The sequence below is a fragment of the Ambystoma mexicanum genome, chromosome 4q (genome assembly GCF_040938575.1).
Source record: "Ambystoma mexicanum isolate Mex_15411 chromosome 4q, UKY_AmexF1_1, whole genome shotgun sequence".
Lineage (NCBI taxonomy): Eukaryota > Metazoa > Chordata > Amphibia > Caudata > Ambystomatidae > Ambystoma > Ambystoma mexicanum.
This window is the reverse complement of record NC_090928.1, coordinates 51,927,386-51,947,965: the sequence shown is the minus strand read 5'-3', so window position 1 is coordinate 51,947,965 and position 20,580 is coordinate 51,927,386. Positions and strand designations below refer to the sequence as shown.

The following is a 20,580-nucleotide window of genomic DNA, read 5'->3' as shown; positions in this document are numbered from 1 at the left end:
TATGAAATTATTATTACAATGCAATTGTAGAATGCTAATAATGTGTATTTATTTCTAATTCAACAGGGAAACGGACCATGAAAAGAAAGAAAATCCTGGATAATTCTTTGAAACAAACTGATAAATCAACCTTGTGCAAATCTGCAGGAAAAAAACTGAAAGCAAACATGGGCCATAGTGATTATGAGAGAAGGACATCTAATAGTGAGCTGTGGTCGGGTCATCATCTGGAACAGGATGGAGGGGAAACTGCACAGTTGGAAAGGGGCTACAGTAAACTTACACCTTCCAACTTACATCAGATAGCACCCTATGTGCAGAGTTTAGAACCTGATAAAACACTTGAGGGTTCTACAATAAATGATAACATTATTCCATGTGAATCAACCCCAGTGCAAAGCTACCAAACATACCTACATATCGAAGGTGAGCAGATCTGCCAGAAGAACAGCCGTACTGCAAATCAGAAAGCACATAAAGAAAAGGGAAGATGCACATGTACTGAGTGTGGCAAAATCTTTTCTACAATCTCAAAGCTTATAATTCATGAAAGGACACATACAGGGGAGAAACCTTATCATTGTGCTATATGTGGAAAAAGTTTCAGTCAGAAGGGAATTCTTATTAGACACCAACGAATGCACACAGGTGAAAGACCTTATCAGTGCAATGAATGTGGAAAAAGGTTCAGCCGAAAGCACCATCTCTTTGGACATTGGAAAATACATACAAAGACAAAGTAAAACAAAACAAATAGTTTGATCTAATGCTATGTGTGTTGTGAAGAACTCATGGTGACAACAAGTAAGACGGACACAAGTGAGCAAAGTTCAAGGGTGTTTATTGAACAATGAATGCTGTATGCCAGTTGGAAAATCACCTAAATCTAGGATGGGAGCAAGCGTCAACCATCAAATGAAAAATAAGGCAGTCCTAGTGGCATTGTGTCAAAATAAAAGGGCCTATACTAAGAAACCTATTGCCAAACCTTACAGAGTTGTGGGATAGTTCTCAAGAAAAGAAAGTAGTGTTCTCAAATAATATGTCAGGATGCGATAGCCTGGGTCTCCATTCCCCACGTTTTGAGCACAGGGTAAGGTGGGATCGTGGAGCACAGCACACTCTCGAGCTTTCCCAGCACGAGATGACAGTTCAGTTTTCAGTTATCAGGGCCGTCGATGGCCAAGTCTCGTTTCACTTGAAAGTCTCTTGCCTTCGAGGACCTGATGTCTTCAAAACAACACAACAAAAGTTCCTTCAACAAATGAAAGTTTGTTTCTTCTTTTCACTTAGGGTGAGGATTCTCCACCCTTGGGTCCCCCTTTTCCGTGTGCTGACCTCTCTTGTTCTAAGCCTTCCTTGGTCAGGTTTACTATGGCTTTTTCTTCTTCACAAATCTTAATGCCTTTTTAAATAGTTCCAGCAGACATCCCTTTGCCGGGAACACTTCTGTTTACACACTGTTTCTTGGGACTTTAGACTTTTCCCCTGTTAGGATTCGCTTCCCTTGTTTTCTCTCACGGTGGGATTCGCTTCCCTTTCTCTCACACAGATTGTAGATCAAAGTCTTTCGATTGAACAGGGATTTTGCTTGACCGTCAGTATGACCTCTTTGGCCGATTTATACAGCCCTCCTACAGCCTCTTGGTTTCTGTAGTTTTGCTCAGATGGGGATCGACCAGAGTCTCTTGAGTTAGCACCGATGTGGTGCTGGTCTCCCTCTGCAGCTGTCTCCCCTTAACACTTTTACAGTTCTTTCATAGTTCATTGAACTGGGTAAAAGCTGATTCTCAATTAACACGGCCCGGGTCTTATTGGTTCTCCCCTCAACTCACCGGCTGTGATGAACCACTTGGCTTTTGGCTTCTCTGGAGTCAAGGCCGGTAGCACGGTCGCAGGAGCTTCCCTCGCTCCTGCTTATTGGCGTAGGCTTTGCCCCGTGTACCGTTGACATTTGCTGCAAGACACTTTTGCTATTGTTCGCGGTCTAAGGCTTTCTTCCTCAAAGGTTCCACAGGTCTGGGACAAAAAGGGCAATGTCACTTCTCTCCTCGGCACCCTCCCGATTCCTGCCGCCTTTATCCTTCTCTTGAACTGCTGCGCTTGAGTAGCTGTCTGGTTGTACCGTCTGCCGTGCTCCACCTTTTATCCCTGTGGGGAAGCGAAAGAGCCATCAGATGTGTGTAATTCAGGTTAATTGCCTGACTTGGTCTGACCCTTGTGTTGGGACATGTCAGGTAAACGGCTCTGGTGTTAGTCCGTTGTCCTTTGTGTTGTACAAAAGTTTACGTGTCGTAAAGGAGGGGAACAGTGGTTTTGAATATCCTAGGTGAGAGGATGGGGAAAAGGTATCAAAGGAAGGGGGATACTCCATCTCACCTGTCGGTGTCCCACTCCCAGAGGACCCCCCATCCAGGTGATCCTCCCGCACTGGTCCACCCCCAGAAACTGGCTCCAATAGCAATGGCCGTGTCCTGGCCACCTGGATGACATATCCCTGGGGACTAGCTAGAGAGACATCTTCAGGTTTCTCACAGAATAAATATGAAAACTGCGTAAGTACCCGAAATGTAATGAGACCATTAGGCAAAGAAAAAGACAGACTCAATAAATCTGTGCACAGTTTTGGTATTCCTAGGTTCTAGGTCAAAATAGTACATCATATCATCTACCCAAATATTGATGTTATGTACTAATGGTCATAATGTCATTTTAAAACATTATTTTGCATGTAATACTGTTTTTCTATGAAATCATGTTCCTAATGGTGGGAAGGTCAGGGTGCGCCCTCGTAAAGCTTTTATGAAAAGGTCTATAGGCTATCAGGATAATCGTCAAACTATAATTTCCCTGCTAAAATGTGTAAAACTGAAGTCTGACCATAAATATTGTATGCTTTGCTTGTAAAACACAGTGCACCGAAATTTGCTCGGAGAATAGCCTTTACACACCACCTGTGCTACACTACGGGTAAGTTGTGCTGCACTGTATTTCAAATGCAACGCACCCATGCTTCAGCAAGGGAGGTTAATTACCACTTACAATGGATTAGCAAGAAAATGTTGATAGACAGACAATATATTAATAATTCCCCTGCAGTGTTTTGCATTCAAACTCCATTCAAACTCCAGTTTCACATAGGAATAACCTATTAATTATCACCCCGTTGATGTACAGCAATGTTGCTAAGCCTTGGGACCTCATCCAAAGCAATTCCGACTAATCTAATTCTGGAATCTATGATCCAAACTGGGTATTCCACAGCATGGGGAATGTCAAGGGTCTGTCAAAGGGAGACATTATGCAGGAGTTATTGGCATAAAAATGTGCACAAGATCACACAGAGAGTAAATAACCTATCAATCTACATGCACAGAGGAACCAAGGTGCATGCACTCGAACACCCAGTTGTGCATGTAGAAGGTAAGACAATTATATGAAAGGAATGTGGGGTAAGTACTTGTAAGTTCTTTATGATTACAAGAAATATCGCCCATCCATGCTGTTCTAGGTCTGTGAGCTGACACCTTTTATGGTATGGCATAACACAAATTAAAGACCATGCTCACAAGGACAAGAAACACAGCCTGGGATGCCAGCAATGCCCATTTTCTTTACCAATCAAACAGAGACACAGAAAGACTGTAATATCAAAGAGAGGATAACTTAATAGATAAGACTCTTGACAAGGGTGTGATAAACGACCACTGGTTTGCAGGAGTGGTTGAAGCTCCTATTCAGACCCCCACTACTACTAAACCAGCAGTAATCTCAACCATAAGAGTGAAACTGGCACAACATGAATGATACATCCCGTTCGCCCCTTAGGGAGCATGGGCCGAGAGCAAGCTATCCTCTTGAAGAGGGATGTGAACTAACCGAGAAGCACCCAAGCAACAACCATGTCCAATCAAGGCTCTACAAAAAATAAGTCTTCAATTAAACAAAAAACAAAAAGCGACCAATAAATACTAATAATGGACCCCTGTAAAGGAAGAGAGAGAGTATGCAGACTTTTGCCTAAATAGACTCAGCAGTCAAGTTCAAAGTATATGTATTTTGCAAAGGTAAAAAGTACGGTTCTAAGTGTCACTATGGCCCTAAAATCCAGGCCAGGGGGGGGCAGAACCACTACAGATACCTTTCCTTCTTGTTCTTTGGGCTCAACAGCTTTATCTTCTGGTTGGTGAGCGGGTTGATTGAGTCCAATACCCAGTGCTGTTCAACATATGGTAAATTGCATTTAGCATGACGAAGCAGAGTCCTGGATACCAGTGTCTAAGCAGGCAGGCCCAGCATCAGGTCACTCAAAATGGCTCTCTGGGATGGATGAAGGGAATGTCTTGCTCCTTCCTTGGAAGTCCTTATTTTCACCTGAATGGCTGAATGTTTTGGACCGACTGATACCCCAATGAAATACTCCTCCTTCTGGAGTCCAAAGGTGATTGAACTGAAGGGGAGGGAAGCCTCACCCTTTTATAGACTCAATTTGCCAAGGTCAAATTGGTCTATTTCAAGCCTACTCTGAGGGTCCAGTCCTGGCTGCTGTTGTAAAAGTGTTTACTTGGTGATGTCAGTCTTAGAGTGCTTTGTATGCAAGAAGTAGGGAGGGAGCACAGGAAGTGTAGGTGGCCTAATAGATGCCAAGATGATGGGAACTTTCTTCTGACTGTAATTTCTCTACTCCAACTCCTCCCTCTCCCATGTCTGCCTTACATCAAAGAGACTCTCCTTTCCACAATGGTGCGCCCTCTCTATGGTCCTGAAAGGATTGCCTTTGAGGCACCAGTTACCAGCTAACCCCCTGGGGGTATATCCTGTCCCCTTTCGGAAGCTGACAAGCCTTCACAGAGAGAACAAAAGAGTCTTCTAGGGCTGGACCCAAATATTTTTTGTGGGTGAATCCCAGCTTCAGACAAGGGTACACAAAACTATGACAGTTGAATGAGTCACTAAAAATCAGGCTGACAATAAAATTACTTCAAATGGTTTTGGTCAGTATAACTATATTCCCATAGGCCTAGAGACACAAGCTACTCCTCACTGGTGACACCCAATGAGGCCGAAACAGCTCTGAGCATGCTTGTGCTCTCGTGCAAAAGGGATCTGACCCAGCAGTTCATGCTGGACTGCCCCTTTTGATGTGGGACCAAGCCTGATTTGCTTATGGTCTTTCCCCTTCCTGTAATGGCTTGGCAGGTGAAGAACGATGATCTGGAGGGTTGCCCAGAGTGATGACAGAGGTTAAGATTAATTCTAAACCTTCCAGCCATAAACTCTTTTGTTTTACTTTATTCCCATAGGCCACCTTATAAAACCAGATATGACTTATACTTATTTATTAACCAAACTGCCACCAGGCCTAGGGGATGTACAGTCATTGTGAAAACTACTTGTTTCCTTTCAAAGGAGGGTTTCCTCCGTTCTTATTCCAGAGAAGGCCAATGCACAATTTAGAATAACTTTGGTTCTATGAATGCCAGCCAGAAATCGTTTGGTAGGAATAGATGTGGTAGATATGGCAACCAAAACCGCGTTTTCACTTTGTTATTGAACACACTTTGTTATTGAACAATCTGGCTGGGGCACTTTCTAAAAGTGTAGTCCCATTGCTACTAACATCCTGCTGGCATGCCAATCACTGATACCCAGCAACAGGTATTCAGGGGGTGGTTGTTGAAATCTGTCACAGGGATATGTGGGAATAGCGCATACAGGAGAGTGAGACAAACCTAGGCATTCACACAGGTACAGCAGAACATCACACTACACCTAACAATAAGTACGGAATATGATGAATCCAGGGAATTGACCCCTGCCCCCAAAGGGAGCCATCCCCTTAGGGACTCGGGAGGTGAGACCGCTAAGCTTTTTAAAAAAAAAATCTTTATTGTTTTTTAAACATTCAACATAAACAACAAAACTACAAATAAAATAACATAACATACAGATGGCAATACTTGCGGGGAGGCTCTCGCGATAGTGATGATTATGGCGCTTGCACTTTCCACCATGCACAATTACTGGGTTTTGAGTTACTGGCTGCATGTCCTTTCGCCCAACCTCTTGGACTAATGTTCGGATGGCACCACAGCTGGTCTGACACCCCCATTAGGGCTTTCCTCTCGATCTGTCTGGTGTATGACCACGCTAACCGACACATCGGGTCCTCAATATCTCTGTCGTCTCTGGATCCTAGCATATCCTGTAGAAGTGTGTTCCAGGCTAATAACTTGTCGCTAATTTCTCCTGACCCTCTTTGTACTGCACTGGTCCATACAACTGTCTCTGCCAATGCCCAACGATTTAAGTCGGCCCACCATGCTTGTATTCTGGGCCCTGTGTCAGTCTTCCACGACATGGCAATCCGGCGTTTCGCCAAAATGCACATCAAGTCCTTCATCTTGGCTATATGTGTCCTTTGCTTGCCACCCTTTGGGAATAGTCCCAACAAGTAGCTCTCTGTGTCCATTGTTGCATTTGCACTCCGCCCCTTGTCACCCTTGCTTTGATGTCTTCCCAAAATGTTTATATTACTGGGCACCCCCAGAACATGTGGAGCATGTCTGCATTTTCCTCGGCACATCTGGGGCAAGTTTGAATGTCTTTGTTCCCCATTTTGGAAAGTCTTTTTGGGGTGATGTACGCTCTGTGGGTGACATAGAGCTGCGTCTGCTTGAATCTTGCATTTCTTGAGACCGTTTTCGTATATCGTAGGACCCTTGACCACTCTTGATCCGTAAAGGGCTTCTGGAGTTCAGACTCCCATTCACCACGCGCTTGCATTTTCTTGGTGTTATTAGTTTTCATGAGCTGTTCGTACAGCCTTGATGTCATATGTTCTCCTTCTGAGATGCCATACCACCTATCTAGGTCTTTTTGCGGTTCCCCTTCCTCGGTAAGATCCGGCCATCTCCTCTTAATAGTTAGGACCATGCTATTGTGTAGCATGAAAGTTCCTTTGTGAATTTCATTTCCTTCTGTAAGGGGGTTGAAATGTACCCATTTCCCTTCCTTCCATAGGCCTCCGACCTCAGCCACTCCCTTAGCTTCCCAGTGTGCCCTGTATGCAGTCAAAGCCTCCGGTCTGGTGCCTGCAAGTCCCGCCAGGGGGATCTGCAGAGAGCACTGGTCTTGGGTCCCTTGAATCTTACACACCCTTTTCCATAGCGCTAGCCCCAATCTGAGCAGGGTTGGGAGGCCCTTGGCTCAGGATTTGTCCATCCAGATGAGTTCTCGTAGGTAGCAGTTTTGCAATGCCGTCTGGAATAGCAGCAAATCTATGGATTCTTCATCCCCTAGCCATCGAACCACAAATTGCAGCTGTCCTGCTAGATAGTATCTCTCGTAGCCCGGCACATTGATTCCCCTGAACAGGTAGTCTCTTTGTAGAGCATGTAGAGCTAGTCTATTCTGCCCTCCGCCCCACAGGAATTCTCACACTATCATGTACAATTTCTTAAAGAATAACCCAGGTATGTTGTAAGGTATGTTTGTGAAATAATGTAACAGGCGAGGTAGGACCGTCATTTTTAAGAGGGCTGCTCTCCCTACCATCCCCAAAAGCAATGTCTTCCAGAACTCCATGGATTTCATAGTTTTTTCTAGGGCCGTTTGCATGTTGGCAGTATGTGTGTGTGTGCAGGGTCGTGATGTATGTCTATACCCAAATATCAGAAGGTGCGTGGTGCCCACGTGAGACCCAGGTGTGGCAACTGCTTTATGGGAACCTGTCTAAGTTCTCCAAGGGGGTATATGATGGATTTCGCTTTGTTAATGGAAATGCCTGATAGTATGGCGTAGGCGTCTATTGCCGCCAGGAGGTCGGGAAGGTTTACGCAAGGGTTATTGACCAACAAAAGCATATCATCAGCGTATAATGACAGGAGGTGCGTGACATTGTTACTCGCACGAAGACCGCTAAGGGTTCCAAAGCTAATATAGAGCATCGGGATAGTGGACAGCCTTGTTTTGTGCCCCTGTATATCCTCCATGCTTCCAAGATATGCCTCCCTGTCTTGACTCTGGCCTTAGGGTCTCTGTACAATAACCTGATCCATGTAAGGAAGCCCTCACCCACCCCAAAGTGGGCCAGCACCCTGAACAGCCAATTCCAGTGCACAGAATCGAAGGCCTTAACCAAGTCTAAAGACGCTAAACGCTTTTATCCTGTTGACCGTTGGTTTGATACACCACGTGGTGTAGCCTTTGCAAGTTCCAAATGGTGTTACGCGTCGGGACCTAGCCCATCTGGTCGGGGTGCACTAGTTGTGTGTATTACCCTTTTGAGCCTGTTGGCTAGAGCTGCCGTTAGGATTTTGCAGTCCTGATTTATCAATGAGATAGGCCTGTAAGAGCCTGCGTCTAGGGGGGGTTTACCTGGTTTCAGGATGGGTATTATGAGGGTTTCTCGCATGCTGTCTGGCAACTGGCCCAATTCAAACGCTTCCTGATACCCCTCCAATAATTTAGCAACTAAAGTGGTCTTATATGTCTTGTAGAACTCTCCGGGTAGCCCATCGGGTCCCGGAGTCTTGGACGTCGGGAGGCTGTCTAGCTCCGCTTCTAATTCCCTGCCGTTAAGGGAGCCTTGAGCATCTGTGCATGTTCTACTTCAAACTTTGGGAGGTCAATCTGGTCTAGGGTGTCTGCAATATCCGAGTTATCTGCTTCATGAGTACTTGAGTATAGGGACTCGTAAAATTGCGAGAAAACCTTGTTTATTCCCTCCTGGGTCCTCACCTCTTCCCCAGCATTATTCTTAATCACATTGATTGGGACTTTCTTAACCTCTTGTTTGGTTAGCCAGGCCAGGAGCCTCTCCGGTTTATCCCCTTCAGCATGTAGCCTTTGGGTGTATTTCGCGTAATTTAGATTCCCCAGTTTCTCCCAGATTGCCTTGCACTGTATCCTAAGGGATACTAGTTCAGGTGATTCCACCCCCAGTGAACCCGCTTGCGATTCCATCCTCTCTATTTCCTGTTCGATCTCCCCATGTTCTGTCAGGACCCTCCCCTTGAGTCCCGCTGTCTACCCAACCGCTGCTCCTCTGACTACTACCTTAAAGGCGTCCCACTCTGTTGCCGATCTGTCTATGCTACCTGTGTTGAATTGAAAGTAATCATCTATCGTATCTTGCAGATACCCTTAGACCTCCCCCTCTAGCATCGTCTCTGCCCTCAATCTCCAAGTCGGTATTGGGGCTTTCCTGTGCGTGTATGCCCATATTGCAGTTACCGGGGTATGGTTAGAGAGTGTTCTCGCTCTGTGACGTACGCTAGTGAATTCTCCCAGTAAAAAAGGTTATGTATGCATGAAAATGTACCGTGTGGGGCACTATAGTGGGTGTATCCCCTTTTGTCTGCATGTAGATTCCTCCTGGAGTGCTTTCGCTGGTGGGGCCAGCCTCTTGTTTTTATCGTCTGAACGGTCTAGGAGCGGGTCCAATGCACAGTTGAAATCCCCTGCCCAAATGGATGCTGCCTCAGAGGGCGCTAGAGGGCCAACCAAGATGGCCGCATCTTAGTGAGCTCCGGCACGACCCATTATTAATCCAGCATCATCCTCTGTAATTCGGAATACTGTCGACCTGACCAAATAACATCCCTGCTGGCCAGATGTTGCCCCACTGTCCTGCGAAGTTTGGGGCCAAACCGGAGACCCGGCGACCCTAAATGCAGTCACCCAAGACTGACGCCCAGGGTAATCAAGTGGACCCACCAGACGCCGGGGCGGAGGGTGACGGCCTGTGCCTGAGCGGGGATCGGGCAAAGGAGAGCCGCCTTCCCACACCACATCCCCAAGAGACAGAGCCGTGCTGATCATCCGCGGGCCGCGGACGGGGGCTGGAGTGTGGCCCCCCTCCCTGCAGCAGAGGCCCCACGGCGCTGCATCCACGGCCACGACTGGAGCGGACGACTGGGGGCCGCGGCTCGGGCGGGGGGCCTAGGATCGAGCCTGATTACCTCCCGGCTTCCCGCTGCTCACACCACCTGACCCGGTGCGGTGCGCGGCATCTTCCTCCTGCTGCGCGGAGCGGGGGAGCTGGGCTGGGAGCCGTGACCCAGGAGCCACGGATGGCAACCAGTGGCGGCCCTGCAAAACACCAGAGAGGCAGGCAGAGACCAGTGGCGGGGGCCCACCAGCCAACCACTCCTCACAAGTACGGCGGGTGCTGGGGGAACGCTAACCCAACCTTTGGCAGTCCTGCTCGGGCCCCCTCCTGCGTGCTCAGGCTGCGTCTGATCCCAAGCCGCGCATCTCAACAAACCGCGCACCTTCCTCTAGAACTCAACATCCAAATTGAGAGGCTGCGTGGCGGGTCTTCTTCCCTCGGCGAGGCGGAGTGGGGAAACAGCCTCTACTGCCCCACACTACCTGAAGAAGTGGACTCTGTACAAATACCGCCGAGTGGGCAGCACCTTTCCTCTCCCACCCACTGCTAGACTTCCAGCCCCCCCTGTGAACTGCAAACTTAAAGTACTGCACCCGAGCTGGGTGACATTTCCTTGCTCCTCGCCCCCAGGGGGACGCATTGTCATCACCAATACTCCCCGCATAACACGCACCACGCCCCATCTCAGGGGGACAACTAGCGCCTTGAAACTGCGCATGCTATATTCAACGCAGGGACACCCCAACAGTGCAGGTCCAATGGGGAAGACGGAGAGAAAGCTGACCTTCGAGCCTGAAACAGTCCCCAAAACCCCCAGACTCCAAGAGGAGCCAGAGACCCCAACTTACAGTGGGCACCAAATGGATGAGGGAATCGCCTCTACTGACATTAAGGGACTCCTGTTAGACCTAAAAGCAGGCATAGGGAGTTTGAACAACAAGATGGGTGTGATTCTCCTCTAAAGTAGATCTCCTCCAACACCGAATGGACACTCACACTGAGCGTCTCAACGAGGTTGAACAACGCGTGTCCAATCTGGATGACGGCACAGTGACCCTTGTGGCAAGAGTCACCCAACTTGAGACCCAAATGAAGGCAGCCACCGCCAGGTGTGAAGATTTAGAGGGTCGCTCACGAAGGAATAATATTAGGATTATCGGGGTGAGGGAACACCAGCCTGAAGCGAAGATGGAAGATTTCGTCGAAGCACTATGCGCCACCCTCTTCGGTCGGGAAGCCCTCTCTCACCTGTTTGTAGTGGAAAGAGCACACAGGATTCCATCCTCGAAACCCATCCTAGGTGCCCCCTCCAGGCCAATAATTGAAAAATTGCTCAATCATAAAGACTGTGCTACCATCCTCCGACTAGCCAGGGAGAGAGGTGAGCTCCACCACGACGGAGACAGAATACACTTTTATCCGGACTTCTCCCCGGCAGTCCAGTCTCAGAGGAGATCCTTTACTTCCACCCACCAGGCAAAGGCTCAAAGACAACCAAATCACATACTCAATGCTCTTCCTGGCATGTCTCAGAATCCAACAAGGGGGAAAAGTCCATTTTTTCCAGACACCGAAAGAGGCAAACGCATTCTTGGATCGAGCAGGATGCCCCAGGCTAAACATCAACCAGGCACAAGCACAAAGAGAAAGAATCCACAGAAACCCAACATAACTAACACAAGGTCATCGGCACTAAAACCTACGTACAAAACACAGCAACTTTTCGGAAATAAACATGGGAGTTAAGCACTCCGAGGCCGTGCAACTTGGGAAGCCTCTAGTACCCCTTGCACAGCAAAGTTAACTCAATTGTTCATTGTTAATGGGTGGGAATTCAGGGGACAGACCCGCGCCGTTGCGGATCGTACCCCGACCAAAGGAGCAAACGGCCGAATTGGGGGTTGGCCGTGTAAGGAAAGAAGTTGGAGAATGGGGTTGGGAATGCGCCTCCGGACCGGCGACCCCCGCCGCCCACCCAAGCCACCACGCAGTGTCGTACCTCCTCTTCCACACACTCTGGAGACCACCAGCAATCAGATGTAAGCGCCGCCTGCGGCGCCTGGAGACCCCTCGAGTCAGATTCAACAACATCAGCATAAACCTGCAGGTCAAGCAAACAATTCAAAGTCACCACATGGAACATTAGAGGGGGCAATCGCCCCTCTAAAACAAGGTAGATCCTTCAAACCGAAGAGGCATGAAGTGGATGTGGCCATGATCCAAGAAACGCACCTCCTCCCTGGAAACGAGCATCAATGGGCCTGAAACTGGGGCTGTCATAGATATTTCTCCTCGTACTCAGCGTATGCCAGAGGTGTAGCGATCCTGATCAGTCGGAGGACTGGATTTCGGCTGATAAACTCAGAGAAAGACACAGAAGGCAGATCTCTCTTGGTGAAAGGGATAGTAGAAGGCAAAGAAATCACCTTGGTCAACTCCTACGGCCCCAATTTTGATGGTGCAAACAGCTTTGATTGGGTGCTCACACATCTCTCAGTACAAGGCGCAGAGACAATTGTCTGGGGAGGAGATCTGAACACTGCCCTAGACCCCACAAAAGACAGGTCACGGAACACAACACTGCCGATCTCCAAAGCCAGCCTCCAGGTGCAGGAAATATGCAAAGCCTACGATTTAGTGGATGCGTGGAGGCACAGTAACTGGGAGCAGCGTGACTACACGTTCCACTCGGCAGTGCACAACACCAGCTCTAGAGCAGAGCTCCTTAAACTGTTCCGACGGGAACTAACCTCCAGTGAGGAACAGTTAAAACTCCTCAAACTCAAATGTTCCACCACAAATGACTCACGCTGCCAGGCTGCTCTTAAAAAAGAAATGCAGACGTTCAGAGCCACAGCGAAACGTGAAGTAAAATTCCTAAGCTGCAACAGACAGGTCTGTCAATACGGCGAAGGCCAAATACCAGGAGCCCTCCTGGCAAAACTAGTAAATGCCGACCAGAAGCCTACGATGGTTGAAGGGATACGATCCAGACAAGCACGATCGTGCACACAGACGAGGAAATAGCAGAAGCATTCCAATCCTTCTACCAGGACCTGTACACCTCAAAATACAACTCGGACACTGAAGCCCTACACAGGTACCTTGAAGACACAGAACTCTATTGGGTAGAGAAAGAGCTGCGAGAACCCCTCAATGAACCCATCACGTCAGAAGAGATAATTGAAGCTATCAAAACCCTCCCAAACACCAAAGCCCCAGGGCATGATGGCCTAACGGGGGAATTCTACAAAGCTTTTGCAAATACCCTAGCTCCCCTTCTTGCCGAGGTGTACGATGAGGCGCTGGAATCAGGCTCTCTCCCACAGTCTTCTCGTGAGGCCAATATCATTTTATTACACAAGACCGGCAAACCCCCAGAAGAATGCGTGTCGTATAAACCCATTTCTCTACTTAACCTCGATAACAGGATACTCGCAAAAATACTTACAAAGAGGTTACTACCACTGATGCCCGGTCTCGTGCTCGCGGACCAGGCTGGCTTTGTGCCCAGTCGCAGTACGACATTCGGCATCAGAAGGCTGTTTGGGATTATCGAGGCTCTGGACCCCACTCACCGGGCCGTCGCGGTTCTGCTCAATGCCGAAGAGGCCTTCGACTCGGGAGAGTGGCCTTTCCTATTCTCAGTACTCACCTGGATGGGCCTAGGTGCCCATTTCATTAAACTTATATCATTATTATACAACAACCCCCAAGCTACCATGCTAGTGGGATCAGCGAGATCGGCCCCCATCAAACTACAACGGGGTACCAGGCAAGGGTGCTCGCTATCAGCGTTAATATTCGCATTGATAATGGAACCGCTGGCGTCGACCCTGCGATCCCGTCAACTCCACCGGGGACTTAACATAGGTCCACACAGGTTGATTATATCCCTAAATGCGGACGATGTAGCGCTATTCATTCGAGACCCCGTTGAAAATCTGAATCCAGTGATGAGGGAAGTAGTTAAATTTGGGGCAGTTTTTGGCCTAAAAATTAACCACACTAAATCAATCATATTCCCGCTCACTCCTGCCACCAAACCATTCACTGATGACTATCACTTTGCATGGGAGACCTCACGGGTACGCTATCTAGGGATATTGATGTCACTAAACTACCACGAAGTATTCCGTGACAACTACGAGTCTGTAGTAAAAACACTGCAGGAGAAAGTAAACCATTGGAAATCTCTCCCGCTAACCCTGTGGGGATGAGCCTCACTAGTCAAAATGGTGGTCCTACCACAACTGCTGTACCTTTTCTCCAATATTCCCATTTTAATCCCACAACCCTTTCTGAAGAAAATTAAAAGTCTAGTCTTAGAGCTTTTATGGGTGGGCAAACCGGCCAGGGTCGCTCACTCAATGCTGACACTCCCGGTGTCAAGGGGGGGATTAGCTCTCCCTGACTTAGAGAGATATTTCTGGGCGACGAAGGCGCAGTTCCTCAGCTAATGGTACACCACACACTTCGTCAGGCCACACGTACAAATAGAGCGCACCCTTGCGACTCCCAACTTACTGAGGGTGGTCATCATTAGTCAGCTCCCAGTACCCAACAATACCATGAATGTTGTCCTCGCGACCTATGGGATCTGGAAGAGACTCGCACAAAAATACAAAGTTCCGGTGAGGTACTCGCTCCTCCTCTCGATCAAATTCATACCAGGGATCCCTCTGACCTCCGAAAAGGTCTTTCATCAATGGGTGGGAAAGTTGCAGATAAACACTCTGGGTTACCTGTTCAATGAGGGAGTTTTTATAACACCCCAACAAGCAACGGAGAGAGGGGGCGTCACCTCCCTGGACAGGTTTCTCTACTTCAGAACTAGATACACCCTCCAGGCACTCTTCCCCACCTTCCTGCGACAACCCTCAACTTGGCAACTATTGCATGATGTGATCCAAGCACAAGGCAAGGGCAGATTGGTCTCAACCATCTACCGATCCATCTTAACAGACACTGTACCCGTCAACACACGCAGGAAAACAAGATGGGAGAACTCCCTACAGTTAGTAATACCTGAGGAGGAATGGACATTCATATTACGTCAAACACAAAAAAATAGCACTAAATTCACGTCTCAAGCAAATCCACTTTGACTTCTTACAGCAGACGTATTTCACTCCTGCCAAAAAGAGTAAACAACAACCTCCAGTATGGGGCCACCGCCTCGGCCTCCCTCCTGCAGTTCGTAGCTAGTTGCAGCCATGTTTGTGTCCGACGAGGTGGGTTGGCTTTTGTCATGCTTCTTGGAAAAAGATTCCATGCTGGTTTGTTTGCCTCTTCCGCCTTTTGATTTGTCTGGCATTCTCCTCCCCTTGGCGTTTTGCAAGACTCAGTCACCTTCTCAGCGCCTGGAGCACGGTCTGTCATCACAGGTGGGGTTATCACTTAGACGTCCGAGGGCGTCTCTTCACAGCTATGCGTTTTTCTGCGAAAGGTCTTAGCGTGAGTTCGATGCTGCCGGCCCAAACAGGATCACTTCTCTCCTTTTACTTCTTTGCAGGCTCAGAGGTCTAGTCCTTGTGCACTTTTGCAGTTTTCCTGCCCCCACCAAATTCTCCTGGGGGTTCACCTTGTGTTCTGTTTGCTGTGCGTAACTGAGTGCCTCGCATCGCAGTTGCGCTGCACCGGACAGGGCGTTGGACCTTCTCGTGCTTGTTGTGGCCTAGTACCGCCACTTAACAGGGGGTGTATACTAGCAGGTTGCACCTGTTTTGTATCTGCCCGGTCCAGCTTTGCGGGTGGAGTCCGGTCTGCTCTAGGAGACACCATGGGTTGTGCTTTCCCAGGTGTCAGCTCAGCATGCGCACTCTTTCCTGTTGTTCACGCCAGGTAAATGTCCGGAGGCCTCCAACTTCCCTCTGTGTTTGGCCAGGTCCTACAATGGCCCAGTGTCACGATCCTTAGCTGTTGTTTGGGCCGTGTTCCCGGGTTTATGTGCACAAAAGATGCCCTTGACCTCTATTTGCTGTGCTAGGCAGTGCAGGTGTGGTTCAGTTGACCCCCGGGGGAAGGGGGAGAGGGAAGGATTGCGCCCTCTCATGTATCGAGCGTAATGTTTCCTTACTTGTCTCTGTTGCTTATTTCGGCTGCTATTCGGAGGTGAGCTACCTCCCTTGTCCTCAGGTAGGTTCTATTTCCTTCACTGTCTCTGCTGCCTGTGGGTGGGGGCGTGGGTTTCACTTTATGACCTCTGTTCTGACATTCACTCCGGGATGCTTGTGTTATAATTGCACCTTCTGGTTAGTGGGCTTATCAAGCGCCCTCGTATCGGAAGTTCGGCCCCCTGAGCCCGGGTCGGGGTGCTTTGTGCTACTCCAGCGGTCTGTTCAGGCCCAACCCGGTGGATCAAAGTTTGTGTTTGGACAGCGCCTGCACCGGTGTAATGAAGTGGCAAATCATGGCCCCCCCATTGCCAGGTGTGCCTGAAATCTTCCGGTTACTGTGTGCACCTCGTGGCGGGCCGAGGGCCTGAGTTCCCCTCCGGCGTCAACTTGTTACCACACCACTCACCATCTTGTGGATCTGATTAGCCGCTTCAGGTCCCTCTGGCTCTTCTCCCCGCTCTCCAGGCGCTGTGTTATGCACGGAAGTGGACCTGCAATCCTCCCTCGTGCTGGGGCTGCAGGCAATTTCGCTGTCATGGTGCAGGCGGGTGTGGAAACCGCCTTGATCCCGTCGCGGTCTGGCTGCCTCAGGGCCCGACCGCTCCTGGTGGGTGACATGCACATGGGTGCTGCGTTGCCCTTGTGCTGTTGTTGCCCTTGTGCTGTTGGCCCAACAGGCGGTGTTCTGCCCCACCCCCAGATCGTTTGGGTCGGTCCAGATATTGTTGGCCCCCATGGGGGGAGCGGAGGTTGAGGGACTGTGGGTCTCAGGGTCCCCTCCGTTACACCTCCGCCACTCCTCCCTTCCGGGACCGCCCCGGCTGAATCTGCTCCGGTGCATACTTTCCACGCACAGCTCCTCAACCGGCAGTTCTCTGATGCATGAAGCCGTTGTCCTCACTGTACACTCACACTGGGTGGTTCGGGTGCCTCTCGGCCCGCCGAGGTCCCGTCAGGAGTCTGCATGTGGCGTGGTGAACTCGCTGGTCTTATCACCGCGTATCTCTCGTTTCTGGCAGGGCTGCCGTTGGCTTGCTCAGTGCGAGGGTCCTCCTTGGTGAGCCACGCAGAATGCGCCCGCCATGTTGGATTCGGCGGGGAAGATCTGCAATATGCTTAATTTACTTGTTTCTTCCTCCGATTCTCCACAGAAAACTCCCCAGCTGTTCCTTGGGTATTCCGCTGCCAGTTAGTTGCGTTTTGGCTGTGTTATGTGGCAAATCCAGCCAGTTTAGTCCATTTTCTTTCAGGATCGTCTCGGAGCTCCCGAGCTTCACTGTCTACCGCATGGCCGCATAGCCACGCCCCAATGAGACCGCTAAGCTTAACACCACCGAAGGGACAGGGCAAGCGGAATCCCACTGGGAGTTGAACCCCCACTTGGAGGGCAGACTATCCCTACACAGGGATATATATTATCCTCCCTTGTCCCAGGAATCTAATGTCTTTATTGGCTATGTGGGGATTGCACCAGACACCTATAGGAATGGTCATAAAGAGGTAACTGGTATGGTAACTGACTCTTTACTGTTGCCTTCATTGTATGAAATGGAGGACCAATGGACTGTTCTGTCTCCTCCCAGGGAGGAACATTAAGGGCCTGTGGGACCAACCAGGAGCGGTTGAGCAGGAGAGAGGCATGCAAGCTTTCAGAGCCGAAATGCAGAGGAGGGCCCATCCTGCTTCGAGGTGAAGTCGGGATGCAGACCCACACAGATGCCATGGAGTGCAGAGTAGCGAAAAAGCCTTCAGAACGCTGCTACCTGGAACCAAGCCCGACCTGGAGACGCTCGGCCCCACCAACAAGAGAAGAGAGGCGATCACAGGAAATGTAGCCAAATGCCGTGAAGCACCGAAGTCCATTCACCAATGTGGAAGACAGAAAAGAAGCTGGAGCCGCGTTGCCACCTTTCCTGGGGAACACCACAGTCGCAATCCAGGTACGCAGTGCATTCAGGGCACCAGGAGGAGGGCAGACAAGCCCAGCCATAACCCAAGCTGGAGTGAGAAGCTAAAGATCCCAAGAGGGGCTGAGGCACTAAACAGCCTGAATTGGGGCGAGAATCCATATACCCGAAGCCGGAGTGCGAAGGTGAAGAGCCCAAGAGAAGCTGAGAGACCAAACGGGGGCTGGGAGACTACCCCACAAGGGGGGATGAAACCCGAGACCCCATGGCAGGGATAGAATCTAGCAAGCCCAGAGAGGGCCGCCATCAGATCACCCGCAAAAGGGAGACTGCAACACGAGGCACGGTTAGGAGCCAACAGGGTTCGGAACCAAGCTGAATCAGGCCCAGGACTGGAATTGAATAGCAGGCCAGGAGGCCTTAGACTGTGGAACACAGTAAGATCAAGATGCGAAAGAGCACAGGCAAACTGTGCTCTGCAAGAGCAGGAAGGCATCAGAAATTGCTGGCTTAGAACAGTGGCATGCTTGAAAGGGAAACCAGGAAGTGGGGAATATTATTAAGCAAACAAAATCAAAATTCAATAATTTCAAAAACCATGGGCCATGAATTAGAAACCAGGAATTTAGAACCAGGAACAAGAGGACTGTCATGAAATAGGAACATTGCAACCATGACCAGTATTGGACTGAAGTAAACTGAGGCTTTTAAAATGGACTAATGATACTATGCCTTACTGTGATCAGTGCTAACACTACCAGCCACATGTGTTCTTTGTCCTACACCCAATCTTGTGCTGCAAGTGTAGATATTTGATTTTTGCATTTATTTCATGTTAATAAAAATTTGGTGTGGAACCTATGGCACTGCCAGATCCTCTGCGTTGGTATAATATCTTCTGGTGATGTCAGGGTTTGTATTTGGTTGAACATGTGTTGGAAATAGGGCACTTGGTTCCGATCCAGGTCACAGACCTCCAACATAAGCCCTTTAAGGGCCAGAAGCACTTTGTCCCAGCATGTGATGGTCCCCGTCCTGTCGTGGGGGCAAATTGAGGATGACATACGGATGCTTCCCATCAGCCACAAGCTTGAGGGAGAGGTCCACGTCCACTTGGTCACTCCACTGGAAGGCCTCAGACTCATGCAGATGAGTTTGTCAAAGGCCACACAACTTGAGGGTGGTGACAAAGTAGGGTGAGCTTTGGCGTGGATGGTCAACAGGGACTGTGGTTCCTGGTGCTATTAGTTCTGGAGGGATTTACATTTTTTGTGCAGAATTTTGAGACTTTCTATAGTCGGCAGGTCAGAGCGTATGGATGACAGGGTTCCATGTCATTTTACCAAAATAAATTACTTAGTGGTAAAATACTTTTTGGGAAATCACTTGGAATTGTTACTCCCTCTTCACTACCACCTCAAAGTAAACAATGAAGGGCTGGAGCGTGGTACGTCACCTTCAACAATGAGATAATTATTTGTTGGCTACAGCCAATACGGATGTCAGGGGCATGGCCCATAACATACCCCTAGTCACTTTTGAATTTTGATGCTAATATCCATTGTAATGTGCTAGCTGGTAGCTTGACTGTGGTGATCTCCAGCCTGGTTCACTAGGATCACGCTGGATTTATTCTACATGGGAATACACATCTCGACCAATATAGTCTTTTCTTGCTGTTGGATTAGTATAACATTAGTAAGGACCCTTCTACAACGTTTAGACCGGATGCCGAAAAATCCTTTGAGGGGCAGATTGTGCTGGGGGATGTTGAAGGACTTCAGACTGAGCAGTACCTACATTGGCTGAGTATCTTTGTAATGCACTGAGTCAATGGCAGGGCCTAGCCCAGTTGCGTGGTTTAGGATGAATGGCAGATTAGGTGGGGCATGAGACAGGGATGTGCTCTGTTTCCATTGGCCTCTGCCCATGCAGTTTAGCCAAATGCATGTTTAATAAGAATGCAATTTGTTGATATAGGGGTGTGGATTGGGAGTTAATCTCATATGATCTTTGGATGCATATATTTTATTGTACATGAGAGATCCAGTCTCCACGTTCCACCGATGTTTGGGGGTATTATGGATTTTACAATGGTCTCTTACAATGAACTGGGACAGGTCTGTATTATACCTTCTGCCTGGCTGCACTGGAATGGCCCTGGATCTCTTGCCATTTGGTGTCATGGATGTAGTATTACAACAAATATCTGGCAATGTGGCTCAGTCAAAACTTTGAGAAGGTATACAATAACAAGCTTACTCTTACGTCCCGTCCCCTTTCCTACTTACTGTATGGGCGTCCCTCGCTAGGGACAGGAGACTGAACCTTTTTTCGCCAGAAAAAACCTTCTTCCCCTTTAAATCTAGAGATGCCCTGGGATCATGGGCTCCCCTGAATACGCACACTGGCGTCATTCCTCTGTCCTCTTTTCCGCGTCGATGGGATCGGACCGCTTTCACCAGCGCTCCTGGGTTAGGCCTCCGGCCTTGTAATTCCACATGCTCTTCCCCAGATATGTATTTTCTTTTTATCTTCTTGTCTTTAATCAGATACCTCTGTCCTCTGGCGCCATGCTCCTCCCCGGCACAGTTCGACGTCAGCAGGCTCCAGCAGGTGCTCAGCCTGCAAGGGGCTCTTCCCTACATCTCGTCATGCT

At 49.0% G+C, this 20,580-nt stretch overlaps 1 protein-coding gene across 3 annotated transcripts in view; it reads left to right on the top strand.

Moving 5' to 3' along the window:
• The window catches only part of LOC138467454 (zinc finger protein 300-like), a 392,645-nt gene that overhangs the window by 354,644 nt on the left and 17,421 nt on the right, over window positions 1–20,580 (top strand). Inside the window, exon 6 of one of the 3 annotated variants that reach the window (XM_069607458.1) lies at window positions 67–426. The exons of 1 other annotated variant lie outside the window; for it this stretch is intronic. In XM_069607458.1, coding sequence (XP_069463559.1) covers window positions 67–426 — 360 coding nt within the window. Of the gene's footprint in view, window positions 1–66; window positions 18,783–20,580 lie in introns of those variants that run through there. One more of the 3 variants, XM_069607457.1, reaches the window with a different exon arrangement.